The 21,730-nt window shown below is 32.4% G+C and overlaps 2 protein-coding genes and 2 long non-coding RNA genes across 4 annotated transcripts; 2 read left to right on the top strand and 2 right to left on the bottom strand.

Annotated features, from left to right (window-relative positions):
- Nucleotides 1-4,344: 4,344 nt before the first annotated feature.
- On the bottom strand, nt 4,345-5,672 carry LOC137816203 (uncharacterized). Its single transcript, XR_011081782.1, has 3 exons — nt 5,515-5,672; nt 5,290-5,364; nt 4,345-4,513 (listed from the first exon to the last, which is right to left on the bottom strand). It is a non-coding gene; the product is annotated as an uncharacterized lncRNA (long non-coding RNA).
- Nucleotides 5,673-10,614: 4,942 nt separating this feature from the next.
- Nucleotides 10,615-11,953, bottom strand: LOC137816202 (uncharacterized). The gene is made up of 3 exons (XR_011081781.1): nt 11,785-11,953; nt 11,560-11,634; nt 10,615-10,783 (listed from the first exon to the last, which is right to left on the bottom strand). It is a non-coding gene; the product is annotated as an uncharacterized lncRNA (long non-coding RNA).
- A 1,272-nt stretch (nt 11,954-13,225) lies between these two features.
- On the top strand, nt 13,226-17,647 carry LOC137814431 (protein IQ-DOMAIN 2-like). The gene is made up of 6 exons (XM_068617176.1): nt 13,226-13,467; nt 14,145-14,251; nt 14,327-14,653; nt 15,663-15,884; nt 15,991-16,110; nt 16,624-17,647. The coding sequence occupies exons 2-6, from the start codon at nt 14,177-14,179 to the stop codon at nt 17,305-17,307; spliced, it is 1,428 nt and encodes a 475-aa protein (XP_068473277.1). The 5' UTR covers nt 13,226-13,467; nt 14,145-14,176; the 3' UTR covers nt 17,308-17,647.
- Nucleotides 17,648-19,640: 1,993 nt separating this feature from the next.
- On the top strand, nt 19,641-21,375 carry LOC137814430 (small ribosomal subunit protein uS12). Its single transcript, XM_068617175.1, has 4 exons — nt 19,641-19,781; nt 20,590-20,745; nt 20,848-20,974; nt 21,082-21,375. The coding sequence occupies exons 1-4, from the start codon at nt 19,777-19,779 to the stop codon at nt 21,220-21,222; spliced, it is 429 nt and encodes a 142-aa protein (XP_068473276.1). The 5' UTR covers nt 19,641-19,776; the 3' UTR covers nt 21,223-21,375.
- The last annotated feature ends 355 nt before the right edge of the window (nt 21,376-21,730 follow it).

The raw sequence follows: 21,730 nt of genomic DNA, 5'->3' as shown, positions 1-21,730 counted from the left end.
AATCTATAACGTCATAATATGTTGTCATTGATTCCTATTTTTCCACTAGTGTTAACTTGTGTGTGCGTGCATGCATGTGTGTGTATGTGCGTGCGTGTGTGTGTGAAGATTGATTTAGTAAAATCTTGTTAAAATGTTCCTAGACCGTTTAATTGGGATAAATCATCTAATGTTTCATATACAACTTCTATCATATGTGGTAGATGATATGAGTAGATTGTCTACTTTCTTAGTGTCTATTAAGCTCTATACCATTTGGTGAAATTGTCTAAGTGAATTGCTAGCTTAATAATAAGAAACATTATTCACGTGTCTTCATTATTAGTCTAGCATGTTTCACGTGTGTTAATTATGATAACATTTATGCATGAATAGGATTTTTGTATCATTAGTAGAAGTTAACATTGGAGTTGCACTCTAGGTGAGAGAAATTATTAAGTTTTAATCTTATAATATAGTGATTTTTTTCATGGGTGCAAATTAAAGTTCATTAATATTTCAATTGAATCAATGTTTGGGTGTTTCTTATTGTTTATCTTCTATCTACTATATTTATGAGTTTCTCTATTATCATTCTCTATTTGTGTGATAAAGGATCTAGAATGAATTTGTCTCCTCTAATTCCTTACGAAAATGGTGAGGTGAGCATGGAACCAATCATCATGACTTCTATAAAGTATGACGTTTAGAGATTCACTAGTTTGGACAATTTTGGATCTACGTGCTCTTTTGATTCAATAAAGTCTCCTCAAAGCTTTGAAAGGTGAATCCAAGTTTGATGCATCCATGATGAAAAAGGACAAAAAAACGTTGTTAGAGAAGGCTAACAACGAAAATGTTCTTAGTCTCGATGATAAGGTATTGATGCAAGTCTCAAATAAGAAAACCAAAATAAGACTATGGATTAAGCTAAAAACCTTATACATGACGAAGTTCTTGGTGAACGATATGTGTCTAAAGCATGTGTTGTACTCATATAAAATGAGTAGTGAAAAGACAATTAGCAAACAAGTGGGTGAATTTAACAAGTTGATCCTTTATCTATATAATATTTATGTGCTAATTGATGATATGATCAAACATTGTTATTCCTATGTTCATTATCTTAATATGCATGATCATATTAAGGAAATTTTGTATAAAAGAACTTTTTCAAGAAGAGATTGGTTCTACTCTTAACTTGAAAGAGTTGAAGTTAATATTTAAAAATATTAATAATATATATAATTGTTATATATATTTATATATATAATTGATTTGGTTAGATTAACGAAGATTAATAAGTTATTATTTAGTTTAATATCAAGTTTATATTTAGTTATACTTTTAAAAATATAAACATTTTTGTTAGAAAAAATAGTTGAGAAAATAAAAACATTTCATTAATTTTTAATAATTATATAAAATTAAAAAAATATAATTAGTTAAAAACAAATATTAAATATAATAATAAACTAGTATTTTATTAAAAAAATTGTTTATAAATTTACTACTTTTTCTTTCTCTCGTACTCTCTTCTCTTTTTTAAAACTTTTCTTACAACTCATTATAAATTACCTAAATCAAATACGCCTAATAATCAGGAAACAAAACATTGTTCTCTTCAAAATGGATCAATTTTCAGCACTCTCTTTTTTCTCAAACAAGTTAGTGGTTTTTGGCCCACGTAATTTGGTGCAATTAACCACCATCTTACATTTCACAACAACTCTTTAATTAAATTAAGACAATATTATGCCTAAAACATTTGCCTATAAAATGAATGCATAAATAGGAGATGCCTATTAAATTAACAAGAAAAAACCTTTTACCAGTAAAAGATAGTAGTAATCAATATTTTGAAATGGTGACGAACCCTATCACTCTCCCACTACCATAATTTGATGTTAAGTTTCACAATTTCGTAAGCATTTATGTTCAAAACGTTCTTCCTACCATAATATTAAAACCAACTTGACTTGGCTACTCTCCATTACCAACTTCATTTAATCAAATAAAACTCTCTTTTTTTTTCCATTAATATACAATTCAAGAACTAGGAAAAAGAATGTGATTCAGTCATTTTTTGTACACAATTTATGGAATTGTTTAGGCATGTAGATAGATATAGGAGTTTGTTCAAGAAGCTATGCCATTACCAATTAAACTAATCCTACTACAAAAAATACAATATAAACTCTTCTATTATAATGCAAGGAAAGTGAGGAGAACATGAAAATGTAATAAATCCTTTCAATGAAACAATAATTCTTGATTTTTATTTGAATGAATAAGTGAAGTAGGAGTACTCCAACTTTAATTGGACTCATGAACAAAGAGATCTGACAAATTAAATTTGACATTTGTATTTAAATTAATACATTTAAAACCCTTGATTTTTTATTTTTTTTAAATTATTTATAACTTTATTAATATATTTTTCAAAATCTTCTTAAAAGTATGCAAACAAAAATTATTTCCCAAAGATCTTTTAATTGTATGTTATAAAGAGAGTAAATATATATATATATATATATATATATATATATATATATATATAAACCGTGATAATGTTTATATATTTTATTACCGTGTGTCTTATTATTTTAATTTCTATAAAACTGTAAAGTTTTTGACAGAAATCCCTCGTAATTTGAAATTTGTTAAAGTTCCCATTATTTAATTTAAAAAAGACACATATTTGTTAACTAAACTTTGCCATATAACTCAATAATGAATGTCATAAGTTAGAAATACAAATTAAAAATAGGGATGTAAATAAATAAAAAAATCAAAACAAAAACAGTAATTATTAAAATGATATTTTCAGACATCTCTAATTTTATATTATAACTTTATTTTCGATAATAAAGTTATTTTAATAAAAATTTGTTAAATTCTTTAAATCATATAATATTAAACGGTTATCAAATTACCTATAAATATATAATTAATATAATATATAGAATACAAATTTAGATTATTAATTTATATTTTGATTATTGAATATATTTTATCCAAAACTCTTAATTTTGTTAATTCCTATACAATGAACGTATGAATTGAATAAACTTTTGATATCGAGTTTGTATAAACTTGAAATTAGCATACTATAAAAAGTTCTTCAATAACTTCATTTTATCAACTGGGTTGAACACATTTTTTTTATTTACTAATTTAAAAATGAATGGGTGAAACTTTGAATTTGAGCCTCGTACCTATTTGCATATACAATCAAGTGGTTAAATTACTTAATTAGGTTCAGACACTCATAGCACCTATTTTTCTCTATTGTGATAGATATAAGTTTTTTTTTTATCAACAAGGTGATAGAGATAAGTCGACGCATAGTCACTAACCTAATTAAATTCAATTCATTTTTTTTTACATATATATATATATATATATATATATATACGTTTAAGCCAACAAAATCCTACAAATAAAATGGTAATATTTTATTTAAAAAACAAAATAATCTGTGGAGTTTTTTTTTTCTTTTGTCGATTTTTTTTAGATTAAATTAGTTTTGAAACGATAACTCGAAACTAATTTATCACCATAAACTCTATCTTTACAAGATTAACTACTTTTTAGTTGAAAACTTATATACAGTGGTCTTGATGTTTTTAGGTGTTACTTATTTTTATAAATTTCTAATAATTTGTAATGTTGATGTTGCACAATTAATCAAGTAAATACAACGCGTTTAGAGGAATAAAATTCAATATATTAATTGTTCAATTTATGTTATTTTAGATGAATAGTTAGTTTATGTTTTATTTAATGTTTTGTTAGTGCATTTTACATTAGCTGTTATTGATGGTTATTATTAATTTTTATTGATTTTTGAAATACGTTTTTCCAGTTGATGCTTCAGTGTTGAATTTGAATTCAAATAATGAAAATTATTGTTTTAAATTTGATTTCATAACTTAATTATATTCCAAATTTTATAAGAGCTATGATATTATAAATATGTTTAATAAAACAATTTTATCGTTAATTCGTAAAGTTTATATTTTAAGAATAAATATTTAATAACTAATAATTAATTTTAATTATGACGTCATAGAATTTGGACATATATTAAGTCTAATTATTAAACTATGATTGAAATAATTAAAAATGTTAGAATTAAGTATTTAAATTTAAATTTGAATCCCACTGTTTATCCAACTCAACCTATAATATATATTTTGTGATTGAATATTTGAGACAATTTAACCATCTCAATAACATATTATAATTCAATCTAATGCAAAAACTATGTGAGAAGGTCTTTACTAATAATTGTGATTTTATTAATGGGCAATTCCTCAAAAAAAATTCTTTTTGTGATGGTAAAAGTGTAACACCCCATAATTTACATATAACTATTACAATAAAAGTTCTACAAGTTTCTATACAAACTTGGAGTTTTTCAAAAACATTCCTAATACATAATTAGGATTTATAGAAATACAATTTACATATCCACAACTCAAAATAAGACTCTGAACCCTCTAAGGCTCTCCTGCACCTGTATGGTCATCTGCTCGTGTACATAGTACAGTCATTGCAGTTCAAACACAACAAGAAAAGCAAGGGTAAGCTAGTAAAAATAGAATTTTATAATATACACAATTAAATCAAAAGAGAAAACCAAATTACATGATCAATTTCTCAAATTATTCAACTTTCTTCAAATCTCAAGAATAAACAATCACATAGATCTCACATGGATCTACACATCCAGAATATTCAACAAACAACATCTTCCGGAAGACCCGTATTAAGTAAGTCCTACCAGAGACTAACACCTGATCCGAAGATTACCAGCGAATCCAACAGAAAGGATCAGGGTAAGTTCAATACAACCCAAGCCGTGCATCTCATATGTCACGGTGTGCATGAACTCCCCCATCAGCTTCTCACCACCTGATATCTTAGTCTATGTGACTTAGATCATCAGTGAAGCTCGGAGATCTCTGTTACCACATAGGCATCAATACTTAATACACAACAAACATCAGTCCATACATTATCCCAAATGTATGAATTCAATTCCATACCATCCCGTCATACAATATCATTCCAAACACGATCCACAACATTCAAAAACGTAATTAAAATAAAAAAACAACACTTAAATATTAAACCATCAAAATATAATATTTTTACAAATTTAAATAATATATAAACAAACAACCCAATATATATAACACACAACATCCCTGCAAGAAAAATTGAATATTGGGACCACGTCCCTTCCGCATTCAGATCTTCTATCCTAGGGTGCTATAAAAAATTAAATTTAGCTTCCCTTACCTCAATTGCTTGCTTTCCAAGCAACTTTTAGAATTTTATTCCCCGCCGTTTGGATAAGCTTCAAGATTTACGGGCCTAATGCAAATTATCCAAACAGAACAAAATTTCAGTATATAATATAATAAGTTGAGAGGATTAAACTTCTCAACTGACCCCACCAAGATTGATGACTAAATCCTAAGGAAAACATAGAACAAAGGATATTTAGAGTAAAAATGAACTTACTCTGTTTGAAAATCTGATCGGGTAGAAATGTTCCTTAACTCCTCTGCTACAGCGTGGTATGATCAGATTCTAAAAAAGATGAAGTTTGGGAGAGAAAATTAGGAGAGAGGGAGAGAAAAGCATATGGAGGGAGAGAGAGAAAGAAAGAATGTGTGTGACGGGGCTGCTGCTTTTTTTAAAAAAAAGCGTTGTTACATTATCTCCAACTACAAAAATTTTCGTCCTCGAAAATGAACTTACCAAGAAAGAGGTTAAGGTATGATGCTCGTATCTCCTCTTCAATTTCCCAAGTGGAATCTCCAGATATGAGATCCCACAATACTTTCACCATGGGAATACTTCTTCCACGAAGTTGTTTCACTTGTGAATCTAAAATTCTGATTGATCTCACTTCAAATGACAGATTTTCTTTCACCTGGATAAAATCAGACTCTAGAATGTGGCTAGGATTGGGTACATACTTTCTTAGCTGAGATACATGGAAAATATTGTGAATGTTAGCTAAAGGAGGAGGCAAAGCAATTTCGTAAGCCACAGGGCCTATTCTCCTGAGAATTTGATAAGATCCTATGAACTTAGAAGTCAATTTCTAGGATTTTAGTGCTCTTCCTACACCAGTGAATGGTGTAACTCTTAAAAAGACATGTTCACCCGCAGAGAATTCTAAAGGTCTTCTTCTTTGATCTGCATAAGATTTTTGCCTGCTGAGAGATGTTTTCAATCTTTCCTGAATCATTTTGATTTTCTCATTGGTTTGTTGTATTAATTCTGGTCCAATTAACACACTCTCACCATCCTGAAACCAACACAGAGGTGTCCTGCACTTTCTTCCATATAATGCCTCGAAAGGAGCCATTCCTATGCTAGCTTGGTAACTATTATTGTAAGTGAACTCTACCAAAGGTAGAATTTCATCCCAACTGCCCAAATGATCTAACACACAAGTCCTAAGCAAATCCTCTAAGGACTGGATAGTTCTCTCTGATTGTCCATCAGTTTGAGGATGGTACGCTGAACTAAGTCTGAGTTTAGTCCCCAAAGCTTCTTGAAGTGTTTGCCAGAATCTAGAGGTGAATCTGGGATCTCTATCTGAAACTATGCTGGAGGGTACACCATGCAATCTGACTATTTCATCTATGTAAATCTGGGCCAACTTCCGCATAGAGATTCTCAAGTCTATAGGTAGGAAGTGTGTCGTCTTTGTTATCCTGTCCACTATGACCCAAACAGAGTCATGCTTCTGCAAAGTACGTGGTAAGTGGGTAACAAAATCCATTGAGATACTGTCCCACTTCCACACTGGAATGTCTAACTGATTTAACATGCCTCCAGGCCGTTGATGTTCAATCTTTGATTTCTGACAAGTCAAGCAAGCAACTACAAACTTAGCTACATCATTCTTCATGCCATGCCACCAATAAGACTTCTTGAGATCTTGATACATCTTGGTCATCCCTGGGTGTAAACTGAGTTTGCTTTTATGATCTTCAGATAACACTGTTTGCTTTAGTTCATTATCCTCTGGCATGCATATTCTATTTTTGAATCTCAAAATACCATCCAGTCCTAAAGAGAAGTCTTTAGCTTTGTCAGTATTTAATAAGCCCATGATGTTCTTCAATTTTGAATCTTCCAACTGCTTCTCCTTCACCTTCTCCAGAAATTCATTAGTTATAACAAGGGTATTACAACTAATGCAATTTTGAAGACATGGAAACCTCCAAATTCATACTCCTGAAATCTTCAATCAATGCTAACTCTCTAATCATAAGCGAAGACATTTGTATCTTTTTACGACTCAACGCATCTGCAACAACATTTGCCTTCCCAGGATGGTATATCAGCTGGAAATCATAGTCTTTTAAAAATTCAATCCATCTCCTCTGCCTCATATTTAACTCCTTTTGATCAAACAAATACTTCAAACTTTTATGATCACTAAACACATTAAAACTAACTCCGTAAAGAAAATGTCTCCATATTTTTAAAGCAAAGACAACTGTTGCCAATTCTAGATCATGAGTTGGATAATTTCTTTCATGCACCTTTAACTGACGAGAAGCGTAGGCAACAATTTTCTTATTCTGCATCAGAACACAACCCAATCCCTGATAGGAAGCATCACAGAAAACTTCAAAAGACTGATTGGTATCAGGGATTGTCAATACAGGAGCATTAGTCAACCTTCTTTTCAACTCTTCAAAGCTTTTCTCACATTGTTCAGTCCATGCAAAAAGGATGATCCTTTCTAGTCAATTGGGTCAAAGGAGCCACTATTTTAGAAAAGCCTTCTATAAATCTCCTGTAATATCCTGCTAACCCGACAAAGCTTCTAATTTCTGTAACTGTTTTAGGACGTTCCCACTGAAGTACAACCTCCACTTTAGAAGGATCTACTGATATTCCCTGTGCAGAGATGACATGTCCTAAAAATTGTATTTCTGACATCCAGAAGTCACATTTTTAAAGTTTAGCATATAACTGTTTTTCTCTCAAAATGTTCAGAACGGTTCTAAGATGTTATGCATGTTCTTCCCTTGTACGAGAATAGATCAATATATCATCTATGAACACTATCACAAACTTATCAAGAAAAGGTCTGAATATCCGATTCATATAATCCATGAAAATAGCTGGAGCATTAGTCACCCCAAATGGCATAACCAGAAATTCATAGTGACCATACCTTTATCTAAAAGCAGTCTTCTGAACATCTTCCGCTTTCACTAAAATTTGGTGATAACCTGAGCGCAGATCTATCTTAGAAAAGACAACTGCCCCATGCAACTGATCCATCAAGTCATCAATTCTAGGAAGAGGATATTTATTCTTTATTGTTAACTTGTTTAATTGTCTGTAATCTATGCATAGACGTGACGAACCATCTTTCTTCTTCACTAATAGCACTGGAGCTCCCCATGGAGAAACACTAGGTCGAATGAATTGTTTCTCCAATAAGTCTTCTAGTTGTTTCTTCAATTCAGCTAACTCTGTTGGTGCCATTCGGTATGGAGAAATTGACATTGGGCCTGCTCCAGGAATCAAGTCTATTGCAAACTCTATCTCTCTTTTAGGTGGAAGTCCAGGAATCTCATCAGGAAATACATCCATAAACTCCTGAACTACAGACATATCTTTTTGTACTTTATCAGTAACTATAGAACAAGCCAAGAGCATAAAACATTCTGCACCTTCTCGTATCTCTCTCTCAAACTGATGAGCTGAGATAACCTGCATTCCTTCTAATTTAGGAAAAATTAACTTCTTCCGACCACAATCTATAAGGATATGATTAGTAGACAACCAATCCATTCCCAATATAACCTCCAAATATTTTAGAGGTATACAAATCATGTTGATTTTTTTTATCTCCGCCCATCTATAATTACTGGACACTCGGCACACATGGAAGAGGTTACTATAATACCTTCTGTTGGTGTAGATACCACCAACTCAAATTCTAATTCTCGGACTGGCAACTTAAGTTTCTTAGCACAATCAAAAGATATAAAAGAACGGGTTGCCCATAATCAAACAATACAGATAATTGTGTTCCAAGGATAGAACAAATACCTCTAACAAGGCTATCAGACTGTGAAGCTTCAACTCCACTAATAGCAAAAACTCTGCCAGCAGCTTTGGGTTTTTGATTACTATTTTGTTGTACTTGTTGCACTCCACCAGAATTTGGAGCTCCCAATTGGACACGACAGTCTTTTGTTGCATGACCATACCTGTGACATCTATCACATGTCACATTTGACACTGGATGAGGGCAAAATCTAACAACATGTGGCCCACCGCATCTAAAACATTTGAAACTAGGTGGTGATTGAGAACTGGGTCTTCCACTGCTATAAGATTGAGGTTTGAAATAAGGTTTCTTACTATCTTCATATTTAGGCATGCTTTTAGAAGGTCCTCCCACTTGAGGCTTAGCAAGTCTGCTACTATTTTTCAAACTCTCCACTACTTTTGCTTTCTCCACTAGAGCAGGGAAATCTCTAATGGACATAGGAATCACCACTTCTTTAAGTTCTTGCTTCAACCCAAACTCAAATTTTCTACATCTCCAAGCCTCAGTCATGGTCTGAGTGTAGAATCTAGCTAGGTGTTTGAACCTAGTAGCATATTCAGTGACTGAAAGATTTCCTTGTTCTAGCTGCATGAATTCAATTTCTTTTGCATACTTGACACTATCAGGAAAATACTCCTCCAGGAATCTTACTTTGAAGTTCTCCTAAGTGGCACCTTCTCATTTGTGTTCCATCATTTGCTTCATGCCTATCCACTAAAACTCAGCTTCTTCAATAAGCATGTAGATGGCATAAGATAACTTTCTCTCTTCAGGGCATTGAGTAGCTTCAAAGATTCTTTCGATGTCTCTCACCCACTGGTCTGCTCCATCTGGATTTTCCTTGCCATTAAATTTGGGTGGATTGTGTCTTGGAAAATCCTCCAGACTAAAAGTATGGGGTAGTTGATGAAGCTGAGATGCTTCAACCGCTAATCTAGTAGTTTCTAATTGATGAAGGGCAGCCTAATGCTGTTGTGCCATAGTAGCACTCTGTTGTTGCAAGGCTGTTGCCATCATCTCTACTGCCCGAGCTAAGTTGGGCATATCTACTGGTGGAGGAGGAGTAGGTGGTCTACGTGCCATCTTCTAAGCACATAAAGAATTGGATTAGAAATTACTAAAAATTTCCAACTACATCTTTAAGACAAATTAACTTCAAAAAAATAATCATACGAAACAAGTAAAAACCAATCAAAACTTATCCCTAAAATGTACTCTAGCTACTTAGAATTAAGATAGAAAATAATCTTGATCTAGTCATGAGTGTGCACCCTCACCACTCTATCAAGATTCTTTTCATTCTTAATACTTTCATCTTTATTCATAACAATTAACTTGAGTCGAACACAAACAAGATTTCAGGAAAAACAACTTTGTCAAACATCTTATTAGAAACTTTTAACTTAGTCTTGAGGCTAGACGTAAACAAAAATCTACACGCAGGAGAAACAGAATAAACCCACTACCCTCAGGTTATCCTAAGGATGAACTGCTCTGATACCATTAAATGTAACACCCCATAATTTACATATAACTATTACAATAAAAGTTCTACAAGTTTCTATACAAACTTGGAGTTTTTCAAAAACATTCCTAATACATAATTAGGATTTATAGAAATACAATTTACATATCCACAACTCAAAATAAGACTCTGAACCCTCTAAGGCTCTCCTGCACCTGTATGGTCATCTGCTCGTGTACATAGTACAGTCATTGCAGTTCAAACACAACAAGAAAAGCAAGGGTAAGCTAGTAAAAATAGAATTTTATAATATACACAATTAAATCAAAAGAGAAAACCAAATTACATGATCAATTTCTCAAATTATTCAACTTTCTTCAAATCTCAAGAATAAACAATCACATAGATCTCACATGGATCTACACATCCAGAATATTCAACAAACAACATCTTCCGGAAGACCCGTATTAAGTAAGTCCTACCAGAGACTAACACCTGATCCGAAGATTACCAGCGAATCCAACAGAAAGGATCAGGGTAAGTTCAATACAACCCAAGCCGTGCATCTCATATGTCACGGTGTGCATGAACTCCCCCATCAGCTTCTCACCACCTGATATCTTAGTCTATGTGACTTAGATCATCAGTGAAGCTCGGAGATCTCTGTTACCACATAGGCATCAATACTTAATACACAACAAACATCAGTCCATACATTATCCCAAATGTATGAATTCAATTCCATACCATCCCGTCATACAATATCATTCCAAACACGATCCACAACATTCAAAAACGTAATTAAAATAAAAAAACAACACTTAAATATTAAACCATCAAAATATAATATTTTTACAAATTTAAATAATATATAAACAAACAACCCAATATATATAACACACAACATCCCTGCAAGAAAAATTGAATATTGGGACCACGTCCCTTCCGCATTCAGATCTTCTATCCTAGGGTGCTATAAAAAATTAAATTTAGCTTCCCTTACCTCAATTGCTTGCTTTCCAAGCAACTTTTAGAATTTTATTCCCCGCCGTTTGGATAAGCTTCAAGATTTACGGGCCTAATGCAAATTATCCAAACAGAACAAAATTTCAGTATATAATATAATAAGTTGAGAGGATTAAACTTCTCAACTGACCCCACCAAGATTGATGACTAAATCCTAAGGAAAACATAGAACAAAGGATATTTAGAGTAAAAATGAACTTACTCTGTTTGAAAATCTGATCGGGTAGAAATGTTCCTTAACTCCTCTGCTACAGCGTGGTATGATCAGATTCTAAAAAAGATGAAGTTTGGGAGAGAAAATTAGGAGAGAGGGAGAGAAAAGCATATGGAGGGAGAGAGAGAAAGAAAGAATGTGTGTGACGGGGCTGCTGCTTTTTTTTAAAAAAAGCGTTGTTACAAAAAGAAATGTATTTTTGAAGATTGATACTACTGATTTTATCTAATGATTTTTTGTAAAGATGTGATGAGGGGTATAACTCTTACAATTTTTTTTTTTCATTTTCTAATTCAACAGAGTAATTTACACGATCATAATCAATTTAATACATGAGTTGGATTCATGATTCATGTTCTAAGAAATATTTACCATCCAAAAAAGAGGAAAAACGAGTTTTTATCTACATAAATGCTTTGAAAAAAGTTCAAATATATATAATCTATTATGTTATTCAGTAAAAATGATTGAAAAACCATTTATTATATTAAGAACGTGTTTGATAAAAACAACAAATTAACTACTAGTTTACTTTAATAATTTATAAACTAATTTAACCAATACAATTTGTTTCTTACAAAAAAACTTGTTTAAAAAAATCAAACATATACAATTTTAAAGAAAAATACTTGAAAGTTTAATCAAATTTAATTATATAAAAAAACCTAAAATTATAATTATATAATAATAATTTTTTATCTAAAGAGTATACATTTTATTTACACAATAAAATCTATTTAACTATATTCTTTATGTTATTTTACTAACTATTTTTAATCTAACAGCTAATTTATCAAATTAAAATTTATAAGTTAAAAGCTTATTAATTATTACCTAGTTTATAAGTTAGTTTTATTAAACACGCTTTATTAAGAACGATGAGTTACAGTTCTGAAAAATGGTCACTGGATTTAAACAGTTTACCAATTTCCCAAAAAATAAGATCATTTTCAAAAATATTAGTTATTTATTCATTATTAAGGATGGCTAACATTAACTGTATAGTTACAAATAAATGGAGCAATAAATGCCAGAAAGAAACTGAAGAAGGAGGAAATTAATAAGAAAGGATATATTTTTGTAGCTATATTAACGGTAGCAAATAAATATACTATAAAAAAATATTTGAAAATTAAAAAAAGTTCAAGAATTACAAGGCATGAATACCAAATAGAACTAAATTCTAAAATAAATGGTCCAACTCTGTTATTTTGGTTAAAATTTCGGAAAATGTGAGCGCCACATTGGTCACCACCAACATGATTCACTCGTGAGTACATACATATTTTAATTTTTTATAATAATAAATATTTGCTTATATATTTTACATGACTTATTTTATTGATTACCAAGTTTTAATATTATAAATTTGATTTATCCTTGATTAGGTTAATTTGATTATGATTGTTTGAAGATGGTAAAGCTGAGTAGGGCCCAGTGTTAGGAACCAAAGTGGCAAGGTCTCAATATTAGCAGAAGGAGATGGTCCTGGAATTCAAACTATCCTCTCATAGCATTTGGCAAGATCTGATTTCCCTCTTCACAATAAGAGAATAAGAGAAAGAGAAAGTGCAACCAACTCTGATCTTCAACTTCTAATCTTTTTCTTCTCAGAGAGACAGCCTCAGAAGAAACAACATGTTTTAGATCTGTCACTTTGTTTCACTTCAGGTACTGCCGTTTTACATCTTCATTACACCCTTCAAATTTCAACTTCATCTCTCTTTTCTTATCCCATCTCCCACTTTCCATCTTCTCTTATCTTCCTGCAATTTCTTTTCCTTTTCTCAAAACTCTTAACTTCAACTTTCACCACAACCATCTTCCACCTAATTAAACCGCTTTTATCTCAATTCACGCCTCATTTTCCTGGGAAATGCAAAAGGGGAGATTATTTCAGTTCTTCTCTTTTTTTACTATATCATTTGGTGAACCGGGTTTAGAAACCCCTTCATTGCTTTTACGTAACGTGGTTGGCTTTCATTTATGGGATGCCCCAGATAGAACTAATGCAGAATTGATTACGATTATCAGGAAATTTAATGGCTTTTTTAGCATAAAGCTTGTATTATTGTTATTTTTTCATTTCTTACCGCTGTTTCCTTGTTATTTTCATGACACTTTTCTCTTGCATAAGGTTTGTTCTTTTCCGTTTCTTAAAACAAGGAAAAGAATAATTGTGCTGCGAAGGAGGCTTACGCAATTATTGAGAATCTTCCCTTTAGTGTCAAATTTGCTATCTAATAATGACATTTAATAATAACAGCAGATGCCATTGGTTAGAAAAATAAATTTTTTTGGTTAGTGAGGTTTCAGATCTTTAAATTTACTCCTTTTTTTCCTTTTAGTGTGAAGGATCGTATTGAGGAATGCCAAGAAAATGGGGAAGAAGGGAAATTGGTTTTCAAGCGTGAAGAAAGCTCTCAGCCCCGACTCAAAGGAGAAGAAAGATCAGGTTTGGATGAATGTTAATTCAACTTTTCTCAACTTTCTGGGATGTTTCTTACATTTGTGTCACTTACTTTTGCAGAAATCAAGTAAATCTAAGAAGAAATGGTTTGGGAAGCAAAAATTGCAAACTTCAGTCTCATACTCAGAAGCTGATAAGCTGCCGCCACCACCGCCACCACCCGTTCCTCTGCCAGAAGAGATTAAATTAACTGATATTGAAAATGAAATCAGTCATGATCATGATCATGTTGTTGAAGTTGTAACTGCCGTTGAAGCCGATGTCCCTGTTCTTCCTGTTCAGATAGAAACGGTTAGGGTTGAAGCTGCCCGGATTCCTCGTTTTTCCGGCAAACCAAATGATGAAGTGGCAGCAATCAAAATTCAAACAGCTTTTCGGGGATACTTGGTATGGGTTTCAAGTTTCATTTAGCCAACTATAAATTTACTTCATTAATTTCTCCCCTCTCACTCTTTTTGACAATTCATTTAACTATTTAATGAGTACTTTTTTTTCCCATAAAAATCCTACATAAAACCCACTTGTATTTATTTTAGAGATGATACAATCAACTAAGCCTACAATGGTATCAAATCTCAATTAGAAATGATTTATTGAAGGACATAACTTAGAGATACAATTTCATAAGTACTTTTGGTGTTGTTGTTAGTCAATCAAAATTGAAATTTTGTCTTGTAATCTATGTTGACCTTTAATGTAAGCCTTCATTATGTGATTTAGTGATGTGAAACTCCTGTGCTGATCAGAGAATAGCACCAAAAGTACCTAAGCAAATGCATTTTTAAGTTTTTTTTTCCTTTTTAAACCTGGGGCAATGAACTCATTGTTTTTTGTAATAATACGCCATTCATATTCTTATTACCTTATAAAGAACATATCTGTTTAGTGCAACTCCACCTTTAATTCATGTGGTTGGGAACCAAATGAACCTTTAATTCAACCACACTATACGAAGGCCTTCTTCTCCTTTTTTTTTACATTATTATTAGGCCCTACAAAGGGAGGGTTGACATTTGGTATAGAAAAATTTATGAGTAACATTACATTGTTACTTAGCATTTTTTATGCAAGTGGTATTGTGTCAATTTTCATAATAAATGTGTTAAATGCAAGTTAAGGGTGTGAGATAAAGAGAGTAGATTACTTTTAATAATTTACTACGAGAGAAAAGCTTTAGTTACAAGAATATTGTAGCAATTTCTTGTTTACTAATGGATAAAGTTTTACTGTAACGGTAGATCAAAATTTAACTCTTTAAATTTGGATCTATACAATATCTTTGTTGAATGTGTTCTTACACAGCTATGAAGCTGACAGTGTCAATCAATTGTAGCCAGAAAAGGAAATTGTCATTTGAATTACTTTTCAAACTAGACTTTCTTTTGAAATCATTTAGGCAAGAAGAGCATTGCGGGCTTTAAGGGGGTTGGTCAGGTTGAAATTATTGATGGAAGGGTCGGTTGTAAAACGCCAAGCCACCAGTACCCTTCGATCTATGCAGACATTGTCTCGCTTGCAGTCTCAGATTCGTTCCAGGAGGATCAGAATGTTGGAGGAGAATCAGGCTCTGCAGAGACAGCTGTTACAGAAGCATGCGAGAGAGCTTGAGAGTTTGCGGGTCTGGTTTTCATTTCCTAATTTATTTTCAAATGCTAATCTTTTTTTACTATTTTGTATGTTGTGTTTGGAATACTTTTTTAACTTGGAACAAATCATCATAATAGGTGGGAGAGGAATGGGATGACAGCCTACAATCAAAAGAACAAATCGAAGCTAAGTTATTAAGCAAGTATGAAGCTGCTACGAGGAGAGAAAGAGCACTGGCTTATGCATTTACTCATCAGGTTTTTCTATCTATCTCATCAACTTACACATGTGAGGAAATGGATGAATTTTTTTATATAAACTGATAGATCCTTAAAAAGTATCACACATTATAAACACTAAAATGAGAAATAAGCATCCTTATAGTACAATTGTTTATACTCTTCATTGTTTCCTTATCTCTTGAAGTTGAAACTTAGCCTTGTTAAGAGCACGACTCCTTTTCTATCTTGTCACCATCTTAAAAGCCATATCCTCCTCTTAAATCTCTTCTCTATCCTCTCTCACTGCCACATTTGCAACCCAATGATATGCTAATGGTTTTTTAAGCTGCAGCAATAAGTTATTCCTCAATTTTGTCAGTGGCAGTATTTATTTGCTGAAATAAAGTGGCATGTTATATGATGTGCTTAATATATTTTGAGTGAATAACATAGAGTGTTTTCCCATGATATAATTTACAGTCATGAGGGCAAGTTCCTCAATTTTTGAAAAAAATCAGTGTTTAACATTTGGTGTAAAATTTTTGGCAGCAAAACTGGAAGAACTCATCTAGATCTTTAAATCCAATGTTCATGGATCCAACAAATCCTGCCTGGGGTTGGAGCTGGTTGGAACGATGGATGGCAGCCCGGCCATTGGAGAACCGTAGCCAGATGGATAAAGAGATGAATGACCATGCATCCCTGAAAAGCTCAAGCCGCAGCATTACTGGTGGAGAAATCAGCAAGTCATTTGCTCGTTTCCAGCTCAATTCTGAAAAGCAATCTCCAACAGCCAGCCAAAATCCGGGCTCACCTAGCTTTAACTCCACTCCTTCCAAACGAGTTTCGGCATCTGCTAAGAAATCAAAGAAGGCAAGTCCAAGGGGCAGCTGGATTACAGACGAGGACTCTAAAAGCTTGGTCAGTGTACAGTCAGATCGGTTCCGGAGGCACTCAATCGCAGGTTCATCTGTGAGAGATGACGAGAGCCTTGCTAGCTCTCCATCAATTCCGAGCTACATGGTGCCAACTCAATCTGCAAAAGCCAAGTCCAGGACACAAAGTCCATTAGCCCCAGAAAATGGAAAAACTGAGAAAGGATCCTTTGGAACTGCAAAGAAGCGGCTATCTTTCCCAGCTTCACCTTCCAGGCCAAGGCGCCATTCAGGTCCACCAAAGGTAGAAATCAGCTTAAATGCCGAGTTATCTGTGGACAAGGTTGTGGACAGTTGATCATACAAGTAAAAGGGTGGAAACTATTGAATTAGAATTGAAATATATCACTGAAGGAATAGCACAAAATGAGTTCATTTAAATTGAGTGTTCCATTTATTTATTTTCCCTATTTTTATGTGTATCCTGACGTTTCTTGGAGGCTTTTGATTTGGGGTGATAATTGTTTTACTTACTATATTTATCAATTTGTATTTCATTCACTTTGCTCTATTTGCCCTGAGGGGAAGAAATGCGATTCATGGTCAAATGACAGAAGGACAAATGAAGTGTCCGAATCCTTTCTGTGCTTCCCCAATAAAGGACAAGTATCATTCTGGTCAAAGTTCCTCTTTCTTCATTCTTAGTTGTGATATAAATGTAAATTTAATTTCACTGCCTAATTTCTTTGATGCTACAATATTTTGCTTTGAAAATTGAAATCAATGAACCGATTAAATATAAAACAACCTTAAACGAATAATACACCTGTAAATGTGGTTGGCATCACGGAACATTGCTGCTGGAGCTTATTTTGTTTATTGCCTTACCTTCTAATGATCTGGAACAGAAAAGATCTGTGCCAGCATGCTCTTCTTTTTATTAATCATTCTTATTTTCAACTCCCCCTTTTTTCTTTTGTTTTTTTGGGATGATGGTATTTTTCATTAATCGGTGGTTGAAGTGGGGACTTCCAGCTCATTTAAGTACTATGATGGAAGATCCCAACTCATATTAGTACTGGACTATGCCTAATCTCCTTGTCACTCTTCTTTCTCTTGTTAACTGCCACAACATTTGTCAACTGAATTCAAATTTTTTAGTTTGTTTTAGAATATGTTGGATAAAGTACATTGTCTGTTTGTCAGATAAGGAATTTCAACTTAAATTTATAATAAAACAACAAGACAATCAGCCTTTAGGACATTCTCGGTTATTTAGATTCTACATGTTACACTTATGAGTCTTGTTGGATATTTACAACGATTACGAGATAAGAATATTTTCAAATATCTGTAAATTTTATCTTACAATGTATTTTTATAAAATTTAGTATTTAAAGTTCATTTCTTAATATAATATAATTACGCAAATATAAAATATTAAAATATTTTTTTTAACAAATAATGAAAATAAATTAAAATTAATGTTTTCTCTTTGCAGCTTAATATCACAAAGGCGAACTCTTTAGTAAGGTCCTAAACAATTTTTTGTGGAGTTCATGTTGTCATATCAGACTGACTGAAGACCTGTATGCATCTAAGTCTACATTCTTCTTCCCAAACCCACAACATCAACTCCAAGAGTCACTTTTTATCGTACATAGATAGATACTGTGAGAGACTACCCTCACGTCACACAATTTTTTATTAAATACAAATAAATCATATTTTTTTTAACAAATATATATTAAAAAGAAATATTTTTAAATGTACTTGAAAATATTATCTTTTGTTTGAAAAGGAATAAAAGTAAAAGAATATAAATATGTTTCTAAAAAGAACATTCATGTAGGTACAATGTGCAATAGAACACTCTTCTAAAGAAGATCATTCTATTTGTTTTTGGATATATGATGCAGTTTTCAAATTAATTCAAACACCACATATCTTTGTTGATATATGATGACCTTTTATGACAAGTGCACCGCGTTTAGTAATAATTGTCTCTAAGGACGGATATTGATCCCACAATGACCACTGAACTATCGGGTACAATATTTGCTAAATATAACAACAAAACAATAAACAGAGTTTTGAGTTGGTTATGTTGGCACTAAGCAATAAGAAAACAAACAAAGAATTAGTTGCTTCAATTGAAAAAATATGGATTAAGTTTCATCTTTCTCACTCTAGTGTATTTTGATTAACTTCTAACACCTTTCATTCTCCCAATTGGGTTACAATTCACTCTATGATGTTTTCCTTTTAATCTGGTACACTAGGGTTGAGCCTCTAGCCCTCTATTTATCATAGTTTTCTAGGGTTAGGTAGTTTCCTATGTCAAACTAATGGGCTAAGTGATTAAACATAACAAGACTCAATCTTTCCCTGCATCTTTTTTCATTTTGGTACCTTCCAACTTTATATTTTTTTATCTCAAATTATTCTCCTTTATTTCAAATATTCAATCCTCCCTACAAATTTGCAATTAACACAAAGAGAATAAAAAGGTATTTTCATGTTTTGTATGGGGATGGCAGAAGAACATATGGAGGTGCAGGAAGAAAAAGTCGGAAATAGTTAGCCTGCTGATTTGAATGAAATGGGCTTTAACAACACCGGTCCTGAACCCGAATAAGTCTGGGCCCAAAGTTATTGACATAAACTTAATAGTCCAGAAATACAAGCCCTGACTTAACTTCTTTTATAAACCACACTCCATTTAAAGAATTAGGGTTTGCACTGCGGCTGCTTCTACTGCCTCCACTGCTTCGTCTTCTCCGATTTTCTTAACTCTCCATTTGCGCAGAACCAATCGTTTATCACCATGGGGTAATGCAACATTTTTCTTTCGACAACTGTTATTATACTCATTTTTATTTTCCTGAGCAAATTATTATTATTCCAAATTTCTCCTCTATTGCTACATGTCTTTTTTAATTTTGAAATTTTTGATCACTGTGGAGTTTCGTAGTGCCGTTCATCTTCATGTTTCTCGACTTTTATGAATATAGGATAAGTTGCATTTTTATGGGCTGTTTTTATGTTGCATTAAGGGGTTTGTATGGTTGAGTTCATAGATGCGTAGTTGATTTTGTAGATCTATGTACAGTCAAATCTTCTCATGATTTTCTCCATACGATGCAATGTATTTTTCTAGTGTGGGTCTTGTAGGGATTGTTATGTATGACATGGTTCATCTATTTTCATTGTATATTCCAGTGTTGTTTGAACCTCCAACCATATGTGGTTGATGTTCTAAAGTTATCTTATGTGTTTTGGTATTGCATTCACTGGAACACTGTAATTGAATTTCATCTGTTCGTTGTATTAGGAACAATTGCCTATTGGAATATGACTATTATTGTAATTTTAATGTTTTAGGACCTTTTGAATTCTTTTTATTTGTTTTCTCTAACAAATTACGTAATGCTACCCTTTTAGAAATTATATTATTGGTAGGTATCTCTTTCTTTGAACAGTGTAGTGGGATAGAAGCAATATTGTTGTAGTGTTTAAAATCAGTGTAATGCTGTTTATTTCTTTGCTTAACAATCTTGTGAGATTATTCTGAGAGTAATTGTTAATTGGCATGTACATAAGAGTTAGAAAATTAAATGTTCTTCCTTTCCATCTAAAGGAAAACACGTGGAATGGGAGCTGCCCGCAAGCTGAAGTCCCACCGTAGAAGACAAAGATGGGCGGATAAGTCATACAAAAAGTCTCATCTTGGCAATGAATGGAAGAAGCCTTTCGCAGGTTCATCCCATGCCAAGGGAATTGTTCTAGAAAAGATGTAAGATTAATTTAACGCGTTCTATATATGATTCTCTATAAATATTTCTTTAATATGATCTAATTAAAGCTAAAAAATTATTGTATGGTATTTTATGTGCAGAGGTATTGAGGCAAAACAGCCCAACTCTGCCATTCGTAAATGTGCCAGGGTTCAACTCATCAAAAATGGGAAGAAGATCGCTGCCTTTGTGCCAAACGATGGTTGTTTAAATTACATTGAAGAAAATGTAAGTGATTAATCTATCATTTTATTTGTATTATTTTGCTGTTTGGTTCTTATTCCAAGGATGTATGTATACATGGGTTCATAATATGGATTTTTGTATGGTTGTAGGACGAGGTTTTGATCGCTGGATTTGGGCGTAAAGGTCACGCCGTGGGTGATATTCCTGGTGTGAGATTCAAGGTTGTAAAGGTTTCTGGGGTGTCTCTTCTTGCTCTCTTCAAGGAGAAGAAGGAGAAGCCAAGGTCATAAGCCTGTGGAACGTGTCCTCTTTATAGTTTCTCAAGAAATTATGAGTTTTGCTTCCTTAAACTGTTATGAGTTCTTTGGACGGTTTTGTATCTCTAGTAGCAATTTTTCTCAACTTAATTTGGTTTATATATCAAACTTCTCCCAGTTTCTATATATTCCAGTGTATGCTATCATTTGATTTGAAAGCGTAAAATAGTCACTAAGGTGCTTTTAATCTTTAAAAAATTGGTAACTAAAAATTCATTTGGATATATTGAAGAATTATTTTTTATGTTTAAGTAATTAATTTATTTCAGTCTTTTGTAATAATTTTGTCAATGTTTTAATTGGTCAATTCAGATTGAGATAATAATATATTGTTAAATTGTGTATGTTCTATTTATTTTAGAATGCATTTACAATTATTTTTTATATGTAAAAACACGAATTATAATAAGCTGGTTAGTATAAAAATGCGATTTATATTTTGTACTTATATATTTATGTTTGTATTGAAACAGCTTTTTAC

Source organism: Phaseolus vulgaris, chromosome 1 (assembly GCF_000499845.2).
Source record: "Phaseolus vulgaris cultivar G19833 chromosome 1, P. vulgaris v2.0, whole genome shotgun sequence".
In the NCBI taxonomy this organism is placed as follows: domain Eukaryota; kingdom Viridiplantae; phylum Streptophyta; class Magnoliopsida; order Fabales; family Fabaceae; genus Phaseolus; species Phaseolus vulgaris.
This window is presented reverse-complemented; position numbering and strand designations above follow the sequence as displayed.

What these genes read in the sequence shown, in the direction of transcription:
- LOC137814431 (XM_068617176.1), top strand. Translation starts at nt 14,177, where the DNA reads ATGGGGAAGAAGGGAAATTGGTTTTCAAGCGTGAAGAAAGCTCTCAGC. An exon ending in GAGAGCTTGAGAGTTTGCGG is followed by an intron (nt 15,885 to 15,990) that starts GTCTGGTTTTCA and finishes TCATCATAATAG; the next exon opens with GTGGGAGAGGAATGGGATGA. An exon ending in CTTATGCATTTACTCATCAG is followed by an intron (nt 16,111 to 16,623) that starts GTTTTTCTATCT and finishes AATTTTTGGCAG; the next exon opens with CAAAACTGGAAGAACTCATC.
- LOC137814430 (XM_068617175.1), top strand. An exon ending in GGAATTGTTCTAGAAAAGAT is followed by an intron (nt 20,746 to 20,847) that starts GTAAGATTAATT and finishes TTTTATGTGCAG; the next exon opens with AGGTATTGAGGCAAAACAGC. An exon ending in TAAATTACATTGAAGAAAAT is followed by an intron (nt 20,975 to 21,081) that starts GTAAGTGATTAA and finishes GTATGGTTGTAG; the next exon opens with GACGAGGTTTTGATCGCTGG.